At 39.2% G+C, this 15,508-nt stretch overlaps 1 protein-coding gene across 2 annotated transcripts in view; it reads left to right on the top strand.

Moving 5' to 3' along the window:
- The window catches only part of LOC126188051 (ecotropic viral integration site 5 ortholog), a 155,183-nt gene that overhangs the window by 98,046 nt on the left and 41,629 nt on the right, over positions 1-15,508 (top strand). For both annotated transcript variants that reach the window (XM_049929489.1, XM_049929498.1), the window contains exons 3-7: positions 5,540-5,637; positions 6,118-6,236; positions 6,533-6,661; positions 8,267-8,437; positions 9,832-9,957. In XM_049929489.1, the coding sequence (XP_049785446.1) occupies positions 5,540-5,637; positions 6,118-6,236; positions 6,533-6,661; positions 8,267-8,437; positions 9,832-9,957 (643 nt within the window). The remainder of the gene's footprint in view (positions 1-5,539; positions 5,638-6,117; positions 6,237-6,532; positions 6,662-8,266; positions 8,438-9,831; positions 9,958-15,508) is intronic.

The following is a 15,508-nucleotide window of genomic DNA, read 5'->3' as shown; positions in this document are numbered from 1 at the left end:
GACTTCAGGTTTGTTGTTGAAAACTAATTTTGAATGCCTTTAGTGTGATATTTCACACACCTTTTAAACCATACACTGATTTGGAGTTAATCTGTATTTTAACTGAACAGTTCGGAGTTATTTACACACTTGTGTTTGTGCACATGATTCTGAAGGTAGGCCTAGTTGCATTTGCATGTATGGCTAATGTGTCCTGCCATCCTGTCCTCATAGACTACGCAATCCATCCTCATAAAGCATATTATGTACTGTGTCTGTTGTGTTTTGAGCTATTGATTTATATTGTATTATCTTATGATTACTGTATCACTGTGAGGTGATCCTTGGGTGTTTGGATGAGGATGATGATGATGATATCCAAATTTGTCAAATGTTTTCTTTTTTATATGGACAAACTGTGAGAGAAACTTACTGCTACTAAATTTTTATATGACACAAGAGTTTTTGAACCAAAAATTTGCTGTGAAAATTATCTATTATTTGTTAAATGCTTCAGTGACAGCATCGCACATGTTACAGTTAATTGACACCATTCCCCTGAGAAATTTGGCAAATAAGTGCTGTCATTTTTGTTTGTTCACATTATACACAAGTCCTCAAACCTGTGGGGTCAGAATTGTACAGGCTTTTTAAATGGACATGAACAACTTACATTTCATTGCAGCAATATAAATACATAGCATTTGCAAAGAGTGATGACTACCAGTCTCATTGCATGTATTATAACGTAATTCATTGACACTCGTGAACTGTAGGTATAGAACCATTCTATCTCATTGGGTCTACATGTTAATAGTAGAGGTGTAACTGGTGCTCAACCATTACTCACTACACTGTGTGCCATGAAATGTGCATTTCATAGGCCCGATGAAGGGTGCTTATTGATGAATCTTATCCCCAGGATTCAGCATTGTGCCTCAAATCGTACTGTGTAAACAGTTTTTTGTTGAGAACTTGGCCAGCTCTCTACAGCTGTAACAACCTAGTTTCTCTTATGTTTCTACATGTTGTGATAAATTTCTTCCTGTTACGATAATACATACATTTGTTCATATTTCTGGACACTATATCCTGCTGTGCCACAGACATACCATAGGTGGTTGTATATTGTTTTTTAAGGTGGCTCCATCAATGTAGATTCAACAGGCTACTATTTGTTAGTTCCACCTGATACATTGGTTAGTGACCATTGGTTCCTTATCTCAGAATAATCCATCTAGAATTTTCTACAGTCAGTTTAGTTTGGACCCAAAAAGGCTATAGTTTTTATCAGTGTATTTTTATGTCTGTCTGGATATTTTTTATCTGCACATACGAAGTTTGTTGTTATCTTAATATCTTCAAAATAACTCCATTGCATGACTTGTTTAGGTGTTTGAAATTATTTGGCAATCAGTATGGATAGTGTAAGACTGTAGCTAGATGCAAACACCAAGCATATCTATTATTCTTGCAGTGTTATGAATGTGTGTTTGTAACTACCGTATGTAATTTTATTGTAGCCAGTAATAATGAACTGCCGATTGACACAGTAAAATACAGTGATCATCCAGAGACATAAACAATGTTCAAAAATTAGGAATAGGTAACCACTCACTTGTTGATCTTTGTTGTGCAGCACATAGGTATACTTAAGAGATAAGGTCACTGTGTGTTTTCTGCTCAATTTCCTGTTTCAGTACACTTCCATTAACACAAATACAAACGTAAGTAAGCAAATTCTTAACTCTTTAGTAAGTAAATGCTCTCTTACTGTGAAAGGGTTACCTTCCAGTGAGTAGTTGTGTCATTTAGTTGCTGACAGAAAAATGTGCTTTTATTTTCTGTTGACATATTAAAAACCTTCCTTATCTTTGAAGTCAGTATAATGCGTTCTGTGAATAAAAAATCATTCATAAGGTCCCATGCAACATTTCTTTCTTTTCTCCTGACAATTTAATCAATGATTTTCTGTCTCTCTTTTTTTTATTGTTCCTTAGTTAAACAGCTGTCTAAGAACCACAATAACCTTGCAACTATGATGACAGTTTTCTTGGTTTTTGTTTCTTAATTTTTTTGTTTATTTCTAGTTTTGTGTTCAGCTACATAGAAATGTTAATCATGTCCTGAAATTAAATATAATGACAGAACGTCATAATCTATGGGGATGAAGGACATATTACGTAATATTAGAGACAAAGAACTAAGTTGAGAGGAAAATACAATGTAGTTGCAGACATATGGGTTATTCAGGAGTAGATCGCGCAACAGTCCGTACCAGTTATTGTGTGCCAAAAGAATTTTCTAAAACTTATGAAACCATAGAAGAACTGAATGTCAGTTTCTACTAGAACATTATCATTTAAGATAATGACTTTGTGAGTAAACATGTATGCCATTAGAACCCTTAAACACCAATGTAATACATGTAATGTAAGTTACACATCATCCCATGCTAAGACCATTGTGCAACAAAGGTAGTGCATTTGTCAGGAAATAATGCCAATAATTTGAGCAAAATATGGGTGATACTGATCAGGAAGTCCAGATCTTGCACCATGTAATTTCCATCTTTGACAACCTGAAAGAACATCTTGGTGAAAAGAGAGATTTCAGCAGTGAAGACATTCACACAGCCTTTCTCAAATCACTGTGTTACCTAGGTGCGAATTTCTATCACTGAGGACTTGAGTTCATAGAGATTTCAGACCATTATTTCAGAGAAACGTGTTTAAGTGGTGTTGCATGAGTGGGAATAAAAATATATTCATTAATGTGTAATAGTTTGTGCATGTCCTGTAAACTGACTCATTGCACATCATTTTGATAAAATAATAATTCAAATGATCTATAGAACTCTTCACTAACTGAGACTTTGTGGCCTTTTATATTTATCACTTTGATGAGTAGTGCAGCATTAAATAAAATTTGTGTAGCCTGCTGTAGTAATATGTAACTTACTTTTCTAAGTTCCCATGTGCCTAAGTGAAGCATCTTTTGAGAGATTAGCACTTGCGTTTGTGAAATACGATCACAATATGTTTGTTACGTTCAAATATATGATGTCAGTGATTGAAATATGACCTCTTTTGGGCATCCATTGAACATATAATTGAAGAGGGAAAAAGAGGAAGGATATCTGATAGGTTCACATCACACACTTTCAATGTTTATTATATGCTATTGGTACCATTTGTTTTATTGTGAGCATGAATGTTCAATGTTATCATCTCACAGATGCTGTGTTACAGAATGTTCCTGATATAAACATGTAGGCTTCCGTGGCTTGTGTCAATCTCATTGAAATCCCTCTGGGTGTGCTGCTGCAGCATCTTATAAGGTACTTAAGAAGCTAAAATATTAAAATAACTGGCATTTCAGCTGCATTGCAGTGGCCTTGCTGAGAGCATAGACTAATTAGCTGGGTTGCAGGTGCAGCAACTTTCCAGGTAATATCAGTTGTTTTGTATTTCAGCATTTAAAGTATTTTGTAAAATAGTGCAGCAGTGCACCCAGAAGAATTTTAATAAGGTCATGTTCCCATTATTGTGATATCAAACTGTATATTTGAAGTGTTGCAGTCGACAGGTGATGAAAGTAGACTGAAAATGTTACTAAGCTTTTGGATAATGTCCTTTTCAGAATTGACAAAACACGCATATACACACTGCCTGTCTATAAAGATGTTAATAAGATCTTTAGCTACTGGACAAGGAATTGTAAGTCACTACAGATGTGCTGCCTACAGGTTGACAAACTGTACAGGAGGGACTTTTTAGTCGAGGCACACTTGCAGTGATCCGAAAGTCCACTTAGTGGTATGCTAGAGGTCTTATTAAAACCCTCACAGGCTGGCAGTACTCTCCAAACCTAGTCCGCTCACAGATCTCCTGTGCTGTATCCACTCACACACCTATTTCTCCTACCACTCTGACATTCCACTGCAAAGTTACACACCCATCATTTTCCATTATCACCATAGACTGTAACAACTTAACCACATACTCTGCTGGGGCTCTGATCATATTTCATTGAGGTCTAAAATGAGGAATATCATTCCCAAAATCCTTCCTTCATCTTCCAAAGTGATGCTCTAACCTGCTCGGTTTTCAATATATCACAGTCCATTTTTATGCTGCATCAGATCCCACCCCCTTTCCATGTGCCTCATATTCCAGTGCAAGATTTCTCACCTTATTTTGCTATTGTTGATCCTACAGATGTTAATTATGTTTCTAGTCTTTTGCTTTTACTATTACAGATCTCATCTCCATCTGGCTAGAAGGAATTACTTATTCCATTACTGTCTTCCCATGCATGCAACTGTCAGGTGGTCAGATTTTAGTCTTATATGAGCCGTGTGGCAGCCCTCCTCTGCCCTCTGACCTGCATACCAGTCTGACCATATACTTTTACCTCTCATTCAATTATATCTCATTTCTGACATCAATATTGCTTTCATTGCCTTAATTTTACCACTAATACATATTATCTCAGTTGAAATTTCTGGCTGATGTCACTAACTCTGGATGGATTGTCTCATAAATGAGATATTGCCCACCTTGAACATCCTGTCCCGCCTGATCCCAGGTGCATGCTACCTGAGTAGGACCATCTATGGCAACAGCCATGACTTACATGGACTCTGCTGCAACCAACTGTCAATATGAATTAATGTAAATCACTAACCTCTGGCCATGAAAAAATCTGACCATCCAGTGGCAGAACACACCACTGAGGATGACTTGCTCGTCTATCACTATAGTCTACATAATCATCTTGAGAGAATCAGTGACTGTTTTAAATGGATAATATAATTCTCATATATTGTTCCTTCGCAGCTGCACATTTTTTTAATTGGATAACATTTTTCCATCTCTCTGGATCATCTTCATATCAAAGTAGTTGCATCTGCATCCCGTCTTGTCTACTAAGAACCAAATATCAGAGTGCTGCATAGAGTAGACTGCTGTGCAATATGGAATGCTGCTTATATCTGAAGATGGTCCAGTGACATCGAAACATGTAATCCAATTAAAAAATGTAGAACTGAGATGGAACAATGAACGAGGATTATCTTAATGATGCTTGTCTTTGTCTGTTTCACAACCCTTGACATCTGGAACCTGCCCCCCCTCGCCCCATACAACTTCCGTCTCCAAAAGTTCGGCAACATTTTCAGTCTCATTTGTATATCCACCTACATTTACATGTCTGTCGACCATTCAGAATTCCTCAATTATACGGTGAGTGATTACCTTTATTCTTTCTGTTATCTGGATTTACATGAATTTTCAGTATTGTATCAGCTGTTATATTTTGCACTAAAAGTTGACAAGTCTAAAATAAGATAGAAGTTTATAACCGACTGAATGAAATTTTGTTTTATGCATACACATCCAAGGCAATACAATTAGCCTAAATGTTCATCTGTCTTCTGAAATCCATTTATTTTTGACTTTGTTTTCACCACTGGTACTAGTTAATAACCATAAAATGTATCATTCTTCATAATAATAGAATTTTTGTTGTGGTACTAAAGATCATATAAATTTTCCAGGCTTATTGAAGCCGATGCCAAATCCTTAAATTCTCTTTCTGGAAACAGCGGCCATTCCAGAAAGAGCTCGGACACATCCCAGATATCTTTGACATCAGGCAAGTCTAAGCATTATAGTCTCTATAGAGTTTTCTTTAGTTGTAGTCTGATCAGTGTACAAACTTTTGTATGCTGTTTCAGGGTGTAATTACTTAAATTTTCACAGTAATTTTCAGCAATATATGAAGTATACTGTTTATCAACAAAAATAAGACATTTTTTAATATAATGTAATTGGTTCAGTAAAAAATCAACTCGTGAAGTGGCAGCAGGAAAAGGAAGAGGAAAGAACTAAACCTCACTAGTGCGTTTCATTCTCCCCTCTTCCTTCCCCTTCAACTCTTCTACCAGGAGGAGGCTAGCAAATATATATTCTCTCTCTCTGCCGCTGTGTGAAAAGTATATTATTTGTTTAATGTTTTTCTGTGACATCAAGTTTCTGCTGCTGCTGCTGTTGATAATAGTTACTGTAGTTAGTCTATTTAATAGTCTCACTGGATTTAAAAACCTCTTTAAAGCAGCAATGTTGTTTCATGCAGGGACCAGTTCAAGTCAAGAAAGAAATGAAGATGGTGGTGAAGAAGATGTATGGAGCTTATGGGGCCGCATTTCTAATGACTGGGAGAATTATTGGAAAAAAAGAAACCCATTTGTCAGAGTGAGTTTTCTGTTTTGCTGAAGACAAAGGTGGAATAAATTTTCTTGTAATGATAAGATACTATACTCACACGACGGCATCCGATATGAAAAATGAACTTCTGTCCTAGGAGATTACAATTAATGCATTGAATAGTACATAATAACACACAGTTCTGCAGACTTTGTCTGTAAACTAACCAGTTAATCACATTAATAAAAGTGTGCTAATCTGTGTAAATATATGCATAAGACAGATTCATGTACTTCACTTTTTATTTATGTATGCCTGAGATCTTAATTTATGTATGCCTGCAGGAACTCGTTCGAAAGGGTGTTCCACACCATTTTAGGGGTATTGTATGGCAGCTGCTATGTGGTGCCCATGATTCTCCTGTTAAGAAACAATATGCAGACTACATCAAGGCAACATCTGCATGTGAAAAGGTACCCCTGCTCTTCACAATTATTTTAACTTAATCAATTTCTTTCCAGTTTGTTATATGAAAGTATTTTTCTAAAATTTTGCATAAAAGAATTGAAACAAGATGTGAGTTTCTTGTGAAACAAGTTAGGACAACACTGTATATTCTTTTTATGCTGATACTGCCTTGCTGATACTTTCCTCAATAGTAGCTCTAACAAGAGAGAGAGAGGGGGGGGGGGGGGGGGAGGCACAAGAGGTTATAGGTTGGGATGAAATTTTACATGAATGTCAGTAACTGACATAAAAGTAACACCTAATTTAGCTTTCAATTCAGTTCTTCTTAGTTCATGAGAAAATTTACATGAAAGTTCCTCTGTATCCCTGACTCTTGTTTCCAAGACTATAAACACTAGACAAGCTGGTTGTTTCAGCAAACAGGGCAAGTGCCATATATTGGACTCTGATTAAACTCTCCAGCTTGGCTGTACTGAAATTTTCGAACATAAAATATCTCTGTTTCTCAAACTTAACAACATTTGAACATTATTATTTGTTTGATTCATTTAGTGTAAAAGAATGGGTGAAGATCAACAAAATTTGCATATTCATTTCATTAATAATTAATATTTATTTCATTTTGCCTTATGTATATTATGAACAGAAAGTTGGGTATCATAACAAAGCAAAAGTGCATTATTTTGTGATGTTAACCTAATTGTTACTTAGAAGTTCTGCACTTCAGAAACCTTAGATCAAAAGTTTTCTTAACGGAAACTGAATCTAAGACTTCTCTGCAGAATATGCAGCAAATGAATAAAACCGATCCACCTTATTCACTGTTCTGCAGAACCACACCTGACAAACATACTTATTAATGATGTATAAAACCTGTTGTCCTCGGCCGGCCGCTGTGGACGATTGGTTCTAGGCACTTCAGTCTGGAACCGTGCGACCTCTACGGTCGCAGGTTCGAATCCTGCCATGGGCATGGATGAGTGTGATGTCCTTAGGTTAGTTAGGTTTAAGTAGTTCTAAGTTTTAGGGGACTGATGACCTCAAATATTAAGTCCTATAGTGCTCAGAGCCATTTGAACCATTTGTTGTTCCCTATTTTACATAAGAAATAAATTTCGACAAAATGGGGATATGGCCTTTAACCAGAGCCCACAGATCTTTGCTATGAAGCATTCACTGCTTACCTATCTTTCTGACTGGCCGTACTAAGCGTTTAGTGACACATTAAATTTCTGTATTGATTTTGTCAAAAATTAAATAGTCTTAAGAAAAAAGCTTAAATAGTTGTCGACTTTTATTTGAATGAAAAACATCTGTGCCATATTTCATCCAAATTCACAACCAGCAACTGCCAGCCTCTCCTTGAAAGTTTAAAGCTGTCTAAGAATGGAAAGTTTGTGCAAAAAAAAAAAAAAAAAAAAAAAAAAAAAAAGACAATCTAAATTTCACTTTACCTAATTGTGTGAGGGAGTCACTTCCTCCTTAACACTTATCTTCTCCCAATTTTTTTTCTCCAGTGAGAGATGTGCCCTTCTATTAGCAACTGGAAGATAGAAAGCATATTTCTTAATAATTTATTAAGCCAACCTTATAAATTTTTCTTGGTGCAGGTGATAAGGCGAGATATTGCACGCACGTATCCTGAGCATGACTTTTTTAAGGAGAAAGATGGCTTAGGACAAGAAAGCTTGTTCAATGTGATGAAAGCTTATTCATTACATGATCGTGAAGTGGGCTACTGCCAAGGTTCGGGCTTCATTGTTGGACTGCTTCTTATGCAGGTATGTCTATATTGCTAAGAGATCTATAGTTGATATGATAATAAAAAATACTGGATGGAATGAAATAATATGTAAACTTTACACACATTTCTTGTGTACTTTTAAGTGATGTGCAGTAACACACCATAAAACAACGTACACTAAGCCTGAAAGTGCTTGTATGAACCAACCTTCTACCAAGCATTTCACTGCAAGATATGTTGTAGTTAAGCTGGTTGTAGATGTATAGATCTGTAATGCAGGCAAATACCTCTACATACTTGGGGATCATCGTAGTTCCCTAAAAATATAAAAGTCTATCCCTGTAGTATTCGTGTATTCAGCCATGAGTATGTACTGTCACCTTGAAGGGAATATACATTAAGTTGTTATGCACAAAACATATATTGCAATGTTTTCAATTCTGAATTTATTAAGTAACAGAAAATGTCGCATCATGGAGGATATTGATATCTTCAGCTAACATTGTAATAAACAAAATGTCAGAGAGTCATTATAGCATTGCTAACAAAAATATTTTGTGAAACAGCAATGAGCAACAATAAGCACTTCATTTGGTCATCAAATTAGACATATGATGTATGTTTCACTTTGATACTGTAGATCAGGCTACTTTCATTGAAGTCTACTGGTGCTGGAGCATGCTGCTGAATTACCTGTAAGTGACTGTATCTCGTACATCTACAATTACAAATCACTGAAAAGTCATGACCTTCTGTGATGTGAAGGCGGCTCATTTGTTCCAGGCAGTGAAAGGTTAGGCATTGTGTTGAAATAGTAGTGTGGGAGTCATACTCAAGGACCAGTAAAGCATTCCATCGTTTCCTTTTCTCAGGAAGCATTCACTACTGAGAGTATTTGTGCTTTATAGTAGATATTACATCCAGCAATACTTTGGAAGACACCATCATGTGTGTTATGTACTCATTGTAATAATCTAAAAAAGCACATTTGGATGCATTAGCCACTGCAGGATTCTCTGACACTTCGCTCACTACAGTGAAAGGAAATGTAAAGCTGTCCACAACCTGAAGACTGGTTTGAAGACTACACTACTTTGCTAGACATTGCCATGTTGCGCGCTACTTTGCTAGACATTGCCATGTTGCGGATGATACGCTCTTGCCTTATTCTGATCTTTGAATTTACTTGTCCAGCCAGTGTAGCATGGACTGCAAACCACAGAGTAGCTTGGAATTTTTGACATTAACAAATGGTTATCTTAAATGAAAGAGATGTGAGTCACTGTGGCTTTATTGTTTCACATTTCCCTGTTCCATGTTTTAAGTCCAACATCATTGCTAATTATTTGTTTACATCCAATGATTTTAATGTACTTGAAGTTCTTGCTGTGTTCTAAAAAAAATTTTTTTTTCCACGATTTATGTTTGTAGATGCCCGAAGAAGAAGCATTTGCAGTTCTAGTGAAGCTTATGCAAGAATACAAGATGAGGGACATGTTCAAACCAACTATGGCAGAACTTGGGCTGTGCATGTATCAGTTGGAGAACCTTGTGCAGGTATTCAGTTTGTTGTATGATTATTTTATTTTAAATTAATAGAGCCTGTTATCTGTACCATAACCTGCTCAAAGGCCGCATATTACAGTGTTTATAAAAACCTAAATACAACATTTTAGAAAGCAATGGAACAAATAATGCTAGCTTTGTATCAATTGCTGAAACAGATGTAGTTCAAATAGCATAAGAAGAAATACAAAAGGGGTGAGACACTGAATTTCAGACTTCCAGAACTGTAACTTGATTGTGAGCAGCAGAGCTTGAAAAATGGGTCTGTGTGGACAGGAGGAAATGTCACTGAAACTTTGAGTGAAGTGAGAGTAAATGTGAAGATCGGATTTCTGGAGAAATAATGGTTGGTGTGCATGCATATTGCTGAACATTAATAATGAGCAGCAGATAGTTTATGGTTAGCCAGTAATCCATTAAGAATGGATGAAATTGTGTCTAAACTGTTCGTTAGGTTTAGAGTTCACAGCCAGTCAGCATTGGGAGTGTCCTGTTGTAGAACATTCATGAAACAGAATGTCGGACACACATGATATGTTTCATGTGGATTGTTGTTGGCTCTTTGTTTCTGTGTATTAATTATTTCACTGGCCTGCCAATATCTGTGTGGGCCATAGTTTTATTCTTGTATCTTCATCTTCTTAGCCATTTTCTGTATAATGTCTTTTTAAATTTTTATGTTCGACATTTTTTGTTTCTTTTCAACAGTTACTGATGCAATTTGTCTGACTCTCGCTTTCTGTGTAGCATTCTGATCCCATCCGAGTTTGATCGACAACATTCTATTGTGCATCCATATACTGTGATATAATTCTATTCACCTCACTTATTCTTTTCATAAATCTGAGAGCAGTTGTTACTAATCCACCTATTCCAAATGGATTGCTTCAGACACAACTTTCTTTTTCTCTTTCATAACCTAAATTCTGCATAAAAAGTTTGGTTTTGATATAACATAAGACTTTTGGCTTCTAAACAAAGTTGCTTGAAATTATCCATCGCTTTTTATATTGATCCATTCACTTTATTGGTTTTCTTCATGAGGCTCATTTTCACATTTTGTTTCTCTTTTACAAATTATTCCCAGCTTTCCTAGTGAGTTTGAAGTCTGTCACCTCTTACTGTAGTGACATAATAGATTTTGTGGGGGATGGTTCCCATCAGCTAATACCACAAACCCTGATATGAGAACACGGCTCATCTTAATTGTGACACATTTAGAAAATCCTGTTAATACTCCTGATGGTTAGTTTCACTTAAATGATGATATTTTAATTACTATTTATTAATTAAAATGCTGACAAAGACATATTGATGACTTTCATAACAGTTGACCTAGATGAAATCTAATTAGTTTTGTAATTCTGTGAGCAAATGTAATCATTTGATTTTCATTATAACATTTTGTCACATTTTTGTTTGGACATTTTCCTAGCAATTTCTGTTTTCACATGTTTTAAGCCATTTCACCCCGGTTTAACCAAAACATTCTAAATGCATTTGCAAGCGACCAGAACAGACAGTTTGTGAGGGACTGCCCATGTCATTTGGATGCACTAAACTATCTGTATTGGTAGCCATCAGCACAACTTAAATGACACTGTACTTAATTTGTGCCCATAAGACATGTAATTCTGTAGTATGATTTGTCTGACACTAGTCACTAGAATAAACACAGCAGTCTCCGCTGAAAGGAGGTCTTTTTGGCTGCAGCACTTGAGTGGACATTAGTTGCAGTGATAGTCTTGGCAGGTGATTTGACAAATGACAGATGTGCACGTTTCCAAGATGACGCTGCCTTGTTTTTGCCTGGGGTGGAGGTGCAAACATTGACCCACTGAAGCAGCAAGATACTTCAGTCATTCAGAGCACTGATCTCATGAATTTCATGAACGGAACACTGATACAACAAGACAATTTGAAGTGTTTCTTTATGAAATGTCATGGCAGCAAGTTGACAACTGCCAGTTCACCTGTCATGGAACCATGTTTGTTCATTATTTATAAAGCAAGACGAATACCTCAAACAAACATGAAGCTGTGGGGAATCTCCATTGTTATTGGGGTCCGAATTAATGGTAGCTTAACTTAATAATAATGACATCTCAGTGTATAGTGTAGGCGCTCACTCGCCTCTTGTTTCAAGTCTCTCTCTCTCTCTCTCTCTCTCTCTCTCTCTCTCTCTACATCTGCAGTGACACGACTCACACCACTGCACTGTACATTATAGTTAAGGATGCATATAATTCCAGAATGAAATTTTCAATTTGCAGCAGAGTGCGCACTCACATCAATGCACACTCTGCTGCAAAGTGAAAGTTTCGTTATGGAAACATCCCCCAGGCTGTGGCTAAGCATCCATGTCTCCACATTATCCTTTCTTCCAGAAGTGTTAGTTCTGTAGGGTTTGCTGGAAGTTAAGTGTGGGAAGGTAGAAGATGAGGTACTGGAGGAAATAGAGCTGTGAGGGTGGGCCATGAGTCGTCCTTGGGTAGCTCCGAAGTTCGAGTCTTGGTCCAGCAAACAGTTTTGATCTGCCAGGAAGTTTCGATGTATATAATTGTTAGAGTTAGTGTCATAAAAAAAACAGAATGTTTTTGTTTTAGCATCAATATATCTTTGTCACTGTGCGTAGCCATTCAGTTGCTGTAAGCACTTTGTATCTGGTCAGTTCTTAAAATAAAATTAATATCTATTTATTAGTAAGGTTATAGCATAGCAGTAATGGGCAGTTCTGCAATAATTAGAAAGTTCCTAATTAATTAATGAGGCTGGAATCCTTGGAGATGTTTTTAACTCAGTTGTATTATATGAATATAGCATATGAATGTATCTAAAAACAAAGATGATGTGACTTACCAAACGAAAGCGCTGGCATGTCGATAGACACACAAACATACACACAAAATTCAAGCCTTCGCAACCAACGGCCGCCCCGCCAGGAAAGAGGGAAAGACGAAAGGATGTGGGTTGTAAGGGAGAGGGCAAGGAGTCATCCCAATCCCAGGAGCGGAAAGACCCACCCTGGGGGGAAAAAGGGACAGGTACACGCCCCCCCCCCCCACACACACATACAAACAGACATTTGTAAAGGCTGCCTGCACCTGTGCACGTGCGGATGGACATGCGTGCGTGTGTGAGCGCACACCCGTCCCTCTCCCTCCCCCCCCCCCCCAAGGCAAGTCCCCCCCCCCCCCCCCCGGGAGCGGAACGACCCCCCACCCTCCCCCGACGAAGCAGACATATTCAAAGGCAAAGAGTTTGGGCAGAGATGTCAGTCGAGGCGGAAGTGCAGAGGCAAAGATGTTGTTGAATGACAGGTGAGGTATGAGTGGCGGCAACTTGAAATTAGCGGAGATTGAGGCCTGGTGGATAACGGGAAGAGAGGATATATTGAAGAGCAAGTTCCCATCTCCGGAGTTCGGATAGGTTGGTGTTAGTGGGAAGTATCCAGATAACCCGGATGGTGTAACACTGTGCCAAGATGTGCTGGCCGTGCACCAAGGCATGTTTAGCCACAGGGTGATCCTCATTACCAACAAACACTGTCGGCCTGTGTCCATTCATGCGAATGGACAGTTTGTTGTTGGTCATTCCCACATAGAATACATCGCAGTGTAGGCAGGTCAGTTGGTAAATCACGTGGGTGCTTTCACACGTGGCTCTGCCTTTGATCGTGTACACCTTCTGGGTTACAGGACTGTAGTAGGTGGTGGTGGGAGGGTGCATAGGACAGGTTTTACACCGGGGGCAGTTACAAGGGTAGGAGCCAGAGGGTAGGGAAGGTGGTTTGGGGATTTCATAGGGATGAACTAAGAGGTTACGAAGGTTAGATGGACGGCGGAAAGACACTCTTGGTGGAGTGGGGAGGATTTCATGAAGGATGGATCTCATATCAGGGCAGGATTTGAGGAAGTCGTATCCCTGCTGGAGAGTCACATTCAGAGTCTGATCCAGTCCCGGAAAGTATCCTGTCACAAGTAGGGCACTTTTGTGGTTCTTCTGTGGGAGGTTCTGGGTTTGAGAGGATGAGGAAGTGGCTCTGGTTATTTGCTTCTGTACCAGGTCGGAAGGGTAGTTGCGGGATGCGAAAGCTGTTGTCAGGTTGTTGGTGTAATGGTTCAGGGATTCCAGACTGGAGCAGATTCGTTTGCCATGAAGACCTAGGCTGTAGGGAAGGGACCCTTTGATGTGGAATGGGTGGCAGCTGTCATAATGGAGATACTGTTGCTTGTTGGTGGGTTTGATGTGGACGGACGTGTGAAGCTGGCCATTGGACAGGTGGAGGTCAACGTCAAGGAAAGTGGCATGGGATTTGGAGTAGGACCAGGTGAATCTGATGGAACCAAAGGAGTTGAGGTTGGAGAGGAAATTCTGGAGTTCTTCTTCGCTGTGAGTCCAGATCATGAAGATGTCATCAATAAATCTGTACCAAACTTTGGGTTGGCAGGCCTGGGTAACCAAGAAGGCTTCCTCTAAGTGACCCATGAGTTAGGTTGGCGTACAAGGGGGCCATCCTGGAACCCATGGCTGTTCCCTTTAATTGTTGGTATGTCTGGCCTTCAAAAGTGAAGAAGTTGTGGGTCAGGATGAAGCTGGCTAAGGTAATGAGGAAAGAGGTTTTAGGTAGGGTGGCAGGTGATCAGCGTTAAAGGAAGTGCTCCATCGCAGCGAGGCCCTGGACATGCAGGATATTTGTGTATAAGGAAGTGGCATCAATGGTTACAAAGATGGTTTTCGGGGGTAATAGATTGGGTAAGGATTCCAGGCGTTCGAGAAAGTGGTTGGTGTCTTTGATGAAGGATGGGAGACTGCATGTAATGGGTTGAAGGTGTTGATCTACATAGGCAGAGATACGTTCTGTGGGGACTTGGTAACCAGCTACAATGGGGCGGCCGGGATGATCGGGTTTATGAATTTTAGGAAGAAGGTAGAAGTTAGGGGTGCGGGGTGTCAGTGGGGTCAGGAGGTTGATGGAGTCAGGTGAAAGGTTTTGTAGGGGGCCTAAGGTTCTGAGGATTCCTTGAAGCTCCGCCTGGACATCAGGAATGGGATTACCTTGGAAAACTTTGTATGTGGTGTTGTCTGAAAGCTGACGCAGTCCCTCAGCCACATACTCCCGACGGTCAAGTACCACGGTTGTGGAACCCCTGTCCGCTGGAAGAATGACGATGGGTCGGTCAGCCTTCAGATCACGGATAGCCTGGGCTTCAGCAGTGGGGTGGGGGTTCGTTCCGGTCCCGGGGGCAGGGGGACTTGCCTTGGGGGGGGGGGGGGGGCGAGAGGGACGGGTGTGCGCTCGCACACTCACCCATGTCCATCCGCACGTGCACAGGTGCAGGCAGCCTTTACAAATATCTGCTTGGGTCTGTGTGTGTGTGTGTGTGTGTGTGTGTGTGTGTGTGTGTGTGTGTGTGTGTGTGTGTGTACCTGTACCTTTTTTCCCCCCAGGGTGGGTCTTTCCGCTCCCGGGATTGGAATGACTCCTTGCCCTCTCCCTTAAAACCCACATCCTTTCGTCTTTCCCTCTCCTTCCCTCTTT

This window comes from Schistocerca cancellata, chromosome 1 (genome assembly GCF_023864275.1).
Source record: "Schistocerca cancellata isolate TAMUIC-IGC-003103 chromosome 1, iqSchCanc2.1, whole genome shotgun sequence".
In the NCBI taxonomy this organism is placed as follows: domain Eukaryota; kingdom Metazoa; phylum Arthropoda; class Insecta; order Orthoptera; family Acrididae; genus Schistocerca; species Schistocerca cancellata.
Note: the sequence above shows the minus strand (reverse complement) of the source record. Positions and strands in the feature narration are given on the sequence as shown.